This window comes from Camelina sativa, chromosome 1, assembly GCF_000633955.1.
Source record: "Camelina sativa cultivar DH55 chromosome 1, Cs, whole genome shotgun sequence".
Lineage (NCBI taxonomy): Eukaryota > Viridiplantae > Streptophyta > Magnoliopsida > Brassicales > Brassicaceae > Camelina > Camelina sativa.
In genome coordinates, this window is record NC_025685.1 from 10,511,801 (window position 1) to 10,518,160 (window position 6,360).

At 44.3% G+C, this 6,360-nt stretch overlaps 1 protein-coding gene across 1 annotated transcript; it reads left to right on the plus strand.

The window, feature by feature from the left end:
* LOC104787036 (putative cysteine-rich repeat secretory protein 16) lies at positions 424-5,998 on the plus strand. Its single transcript, XM_019227450.1, has 2 exons — positions 424-854; positions 5,552-5,998. The coding sequence occupies exons 1-2, from the start codon at positions 504-506 to the stop codon at positions 5,996-5,998; spliced, it is 798 nt and encodes a 265-aa protein (XP_019082995.1). The 5' UTR covers positions 424-503.

Sequence of the window (6,360 nt, forward strand, 5' to 3'; positions counted from 1 at the left end):
GTTTGGTCGTTGTTGTGTAGTATGCAATCACGTTTAAGCAGTATGGCTTTTCTTCTCTTGTTATTAAGCTTTCCAAGTTAAACTATTAATCTATTTATATGTATAAATTTTAATTGTAGATGAACATGAAAGTTAAATTTTTTATAAATATGACCTAATTGCGGAGACTTGTTTATAATTACAGAGAATCTTGTAATTAGAAAATTAGAAAGTAATGAGTAATGCCTTCATTTCAGGTCGTCAACGTACAAATCCTGTGATTGAAAAGAGTTTGAACTCAGTCACACTTTTGAACTTTTACTTTTTCTTCGGCTCTCTTGTCGCATATACCAAACATCTCTCTCATCTCCGTTACAAACTCTAAACATCTCTTCTAAAAACTGAATTTTATCAAATAGATTTTCGTATAAGGTAACCAAAAAGTGTAAACTACATATATTTTCTGAAACTTATCTCCATTCAATATTCAAATCCCTCCGAGTCTCACACAAAAATCCAAAACAATGTACTCTTCATCCGGGGTATCAACATGCTTCTTTTTGATTCCTATTTTGGTCGTGGTGGCCACACAACTGCTTCTTATGCGCACTGTTTTGTCCTTGAACATGACCAATGCCTATTTGAACCACAAATGCTTAACCAAACAAGGGAAGTACAACCCGGGAAGTTGGTATGAGAGACAACTTGAAAAAATCATGGAGTCCATCGCGAGCGGTGATGGTTTTATCCACGGTTACGACATGATGGCCCTTAGTAAGGATTCTGATTCTGATTACGTCGGCGTCACCAACCAGTGCCGTGGCGACTCCTTCGGGTCTAAGTGCCGCTCCTGCTTTGCCACCGCCATTGCAGGGGTAACGCCATTTCATTATTGATTTTATATTAACGCCAAAACCAATATCAACGTTCAATGGACTAATTTACATATAAGATATAGTTTTTCTTGTCTATTATACATTTATCACTAAGATGTAACCAAAACTTTGTAATTATATAAAACTTCGTGAAAGGAGAGTTATGCATTCATGATGTATATATAATGTTTACACGAGATAAGGTCAAATCTACATAGGATATACATAAATATAAGATACGCATATATTCTCTCTAACACCCCCAATCAGAGCCGGAGGTGACCGAACGCTCAGGCTGGAACGAAATTCTTGAAATAGTGTAGTAGGAAGGCCTTTGGTGAAGATATCTGCGTACTGGAGGGTAGAAGGAACATGAAAGACCTTAATGTATCCAAGGGCAACACGTTCGCGAACAAAATGAATATCGATCTCGACATGTTTGGTGCATTGATGCTGGACCGGGTTGGTCGCAAGATAGACGGCACTGACGTTGTCACAAAAGACAAGGGAAGTCTTTGGTATCGGAACCCGCATTTCCACAAACAGATTACGTAGCCACGCAAGCTCGGCAATGACATTGGCGACACCTCTGTACTCAGCCTCAGCACTGGACTGGGAGACAGTGTGTTGTCGTTTCGCAAACCAGGAGATGAGGTTGGGACCGATAAACACACAATATCCGGACGTGGAACGACGTGTCGAAGGACATCCCGCCCAATCTGCATCAGAATAAGCAACCATAGCCGTAGGAGAGGACCGATAGAGCTGGAGACCATGAGAAATGGTAGCCTTGACGTAGCGAAGAATGCGCTTCAAGGCATTGAAGTGAACCTCACATGGATCATGCATAAAAAGACACACCTGCTGAACAGCGTACGAGATATCCGGCCGAGTAAATGTAAGATATTGCAATGCCCCAGCAAGACTCCGGTAGAGAGTGGGATCCTTAACAGGAGGACTGTCGGAGGGAAGCTCAGCAAGCTTTGGCTTGGTATCCACCGGAGTAAGACAGGGGTTGCACTCGGTCATGTTTGCGCGATGGAGAATGTCCGCCGCATAGTTCTGCTGATGAAGAAATGTGCCTTTGGCATTGCGGACAATAGAGATGCCAAGAAAATGGTGAAGCGGCCCAAGATCGGTCATGGCAAAGGCAGAGTGCAACGCCACAATGATATCATTAAGAAGACTCATCGAGGATGCCGTGAGACCAATATCGTCGACATAAAGAAGGAGATAAGCCACATCCTTGCCGCGATGACATATGAACAACGATGAGTCCGAGAGACTCTGAAAGAAGCCAAACCGTGTTGCAAACGCGGAGAACCGAGTGTACCAAGCCCATGGTGCTTGTTTAAGGCCATAGAGGGAACGTCGTAAGAGACATACATGATCAGGTTTGGTGTGGTCCTTGAATCCCGGAGGTTGATGCATGTACACCGTTTCCTTGAGATCACCATGGAGGAATGCATTCTTCACATCAAGCTGACGGAGCGGTCAATCATACGCCGTAGCCATGTGTAAGACAGCGCGGATTGTTGCTGGTTTGACCACCGGACTAAAAGTCTCATCACAGTCAACGCCAGGGAGTTGAGACTTGCCATTCGCAACCAGGCGAGCCTTGTAGCGAGACAATCTGCCGTTTGAGTCAAACTTGTGCCTGTATAACCACATGGAGCGAATGATATTAGTATTCTTGGGCCGTGGCACAAGGCACCACGTCCCCGTTTTAGTAAGAGCACTATATTCCTCTCCCATTGCCGGATTCCAATTAGGATCCCGAGCCGCCTGTATATGATTCAAAGGTAGAGGGGATACGGTAGAGGTGTGGAGACAAAGTTTATGAACCGGTTTCGTAATGCCAGATTTGCCGCGTGTCTGCATGGGATGAGAAGGAGCGGGAGCAGGAGGTGGTTCAACGGGCGGAGTGACCACCGAGGGAGACGACAGAGAGAGAGAGGAAGTGGAGGAATCCGAGGAATTGGTGTCATGTGGACAAAGATTTCCTCTGGTGGTCGCGGTGCCGGAGAGTGAGCGAATGGGAAAACATTCTCGTCAAACACCACATGGCGGGATAGGATAATACGCTTGGAGTGTATATCAAGGCAACGAAACCCGCAATGATCAGAGGGATAGCCGAGGAAGACACATGCAGTAGACCGTGGAGCTAGTTTGTGGACGGAGGTGGCGAGAAGGTTAGGGTAGCAAAGAGACCCGAACACGCGGAGGTGGTCGTAGCGAGGTGTTTGATTGAAAATGCGAGTAAATGGGATCTCATTATTGATGGCAGCGGATTGTAATAGGTTGAGGATGTGTGTCGCGGTGTGTAGTGCTTCCACCCAGTAACCGAGTGGCATGTGAGCATGAATAAGGAGACTGCGAATGAGATTATTGATCGTACGTAGCATCCGTTCAGCCTTGCCATTCTGTTGAGATGTGTGAGGACACGAGAACCGGAAACCAGTACCGGTAGCAGCAAGATGGTCACGAAAGTGGCGGTTGTTGAACTCACCACCGTTGTCACATTGCAAGAAGGAGATGCCGCGGTGAAACTGTGTGCGGACGATAGCCGAGAAATGAAGAAACCGACTGAACGCATCACTCTTTCGTTTGAGAGGGTAGACCCACACATAATGACTAAAATCATCAAGAAAAATAAGATTGTATTTAACACCACTAATACTCGAAACAGGGGATGTCCACAAATCGGAATGAATCAACTCAAAAGGGGTGGAGACAATCGAATTTGAATTAAAAAACGGTAAACGGACGTGTTTTCCTAGTTGACACGCATGACACAAATTCGTCAGGTTTGTCTTTGAAAAAGAAATAAAACCCGAAGAAGCAAGAGATTGCAGAGCAGAGATGCCCGTGTGGCCGAGACGGCGATGCCACAAGTCCCCTGTAGGCGCTTGAATGGAGAAGGCGTAAGCAGGTGAAACTGGTGGCGTGATGGTGTACAACGGGCCATCACTGTTGCAGCGCAGGAGCTTGGTCCGGGTCCATAGATCCTTAACATAAAACCCAAATGGATCAAATTCCACAGAACACATGTTGTCAGTAACAAAACGGCGAACCGAGATAAGGTTCTTGATTATGGACGGGCTTACGAGAACATTTTTCAAATGAAGGGGACGAGAGGAGGATGGTAGGGTTGTCGAACCAGTATGGGTAACAGGGGCAGAGGATCCATTTCCAACAATAAGAGAAGGTACAATGCTTTTATTAAAAAGGGAACATAGCATACCTGGCTTTGTGGCAACATGATCAGTAGCACTGGTGTCCATAATCCATGACTGACCCGTCGGATCCTGCGGCAAAGCAGTGAGTTGTGGCGTGGAAGCTGGTTGAAGGAAGTGAGCTTCATTATGTGAGCAAGGGGAAGGAGAGTAGTGAACCGGAGATCCTCCCGGTGCAGCATACAGTGTGGAGTAGACATGGTGTAATGGTGGAGGTGCATACGATGGTTGTCTGCCATATGGTGGTTGGTACGCCCAAGGAGGCAGGTTGTACCCCCATGGAGGTGGATAACCAAACTGATTGGAGTTCCAGTTGTTACGACCACGACCACGGTTGGTTTGACCACGTCCTCTGTTCTGGTTGTTGGTGTTGTAGCCGCGTCCCGAGTTGTTGTTGTTGGTGTTGTTATGGTGATAGTTCTGCGAGTTGGAATGTTGTTGGTGATCCGAGTTGGTGAACAGGACTGTTGGTGAGGTTGGTGGTGTGTTGTGGAGCAGGGCGAACTTGCTTGTCAGGTCGCTTTTCTTCCATCAGTAGCATTGAGCGGGCCTTGGTGAATGACGGAAAGGGAGTCTGGTGTTGAATGACATTGATAATGCTGTCAAACTTGTCGGACAAGCCATTCAGCATATGCATCACCAACGCGCGATCGGTGACGGGTGAGTCATGGTTGGCCAGCAGATCGGATAGGGATTTCAATTTGTGACTGTAGTCGGTGATACTCATATCACCGATCTCAAGAGTACGGAGTTCGTTGTCATACTGAAGTGACCGTGCCTCCTTGTTGTCACGAAATAACTCTTCAAGCGTGAGCCATATGTCACGCGCTTTGGACTTGGCCTTGAGGATGGTGTCGAGGAGTTGTTTCGACACGGTGCCATAGATCCACATTTTTACAAGCCCATCACGTTCTTTCCACTGCTTTTCATCATCAGCAGTTGGCACGGAAGAGCCATCGAGATGTCCCAAAACACCAAAGCTGCTGCAGTGGGTCTCGAACAGCTCGCGCCAGACGTCGTAGTTCAGCTTGTTCATGTCAAGCTGGATGGGGATGTAGCCTCGAATCTGTGTGATTCCAAAGGGCTTATCGGTGTTGGGAATAACGGCGGTTAGAGAGGAGCCAGTCATCTTCACCAATCACGAGTGTTTCAATAAACAACGGAAGAAAAGAGAAAAAAAAAACAAAAAACAGAGGAGCTAATGACGAAGATATGAAAGAGAGCGGAGTAGGATCGACGAAAGCTTTTCGAGATTAGCTTAGCTCTGATACCATGTAATTATGTAAAACTCCGTGAAAGGAGAGTTATGCATTCATGATGTATATATAATGTTTACACGAGATAAGGTCAAATCTACATAGGATATACATAAATATAAGATACGCATATATTCTCTCTAACGAACTTGGCATGTATGTGTGTGTGCACCATTTATACATGTAATAATGTAGTATATGACAGCTTCGTAGGAGATGTCCGCGTAATAAGGGGGCAATGATATGGTACGACCAATGTACTCTCGAGATTTCTTCGTTCGATACTCCAGGGAAGATCGAGAAAGATAACGACTTCTGTATGTCCAACGCGAAGAAAATGAAAGTAGATTCGTTTGGTGAGAAGTGGCTGTCTTTCCTCGCAAAGCTGGTAGGTAAAGCCAACAACGATAAGTATCTGTATGGGGCTGGGGATATAAGGTTCGGGACGAAGAAGTTGTACGGGATGGTGCAGTGTAGGAGTGACTTATATAATAATACTTGTGCCAAATGTGTTGGATATTTAGCTGTGAAATTTCAAGATTGCTGGCATGGTAAACAAGGAGCTAGAGTTTTGGGTAGTAGCTGTAACTTTAGGTTTGAGCTTTACCCTTTTGTAAGTAGTATCAAGTCCGGTCCTAATCTTCAAATCTAAGGAAATATAATTTTTTTTTTTTTTTTTTCTGTATACTTTAAATTTTATTTGATATGGTCATTCTTTTTAGTTGTTTAGAAAAAACAATATTATGTAGTTGAAATATTTTTATAATGCTCTAGAGATATATTCTAATAATGTATTTTTGAACGTGTAAAATTAATTTTCTGTAAATTTCTAAAATCTAATGAAATTTATAGATAGTAATCAAGGAAACCATAAGTAAAAAAGAAATATATTGCATTATTATGTTTGAAAAAATATATTTAATCCTTGTAAGTTAGTTGAAATATGATTGAACTAATTAGCTAACTAGTGTCAGTGTTCAAGAAAGCGCTAAGGGGTATATGGGCGGTGACCTA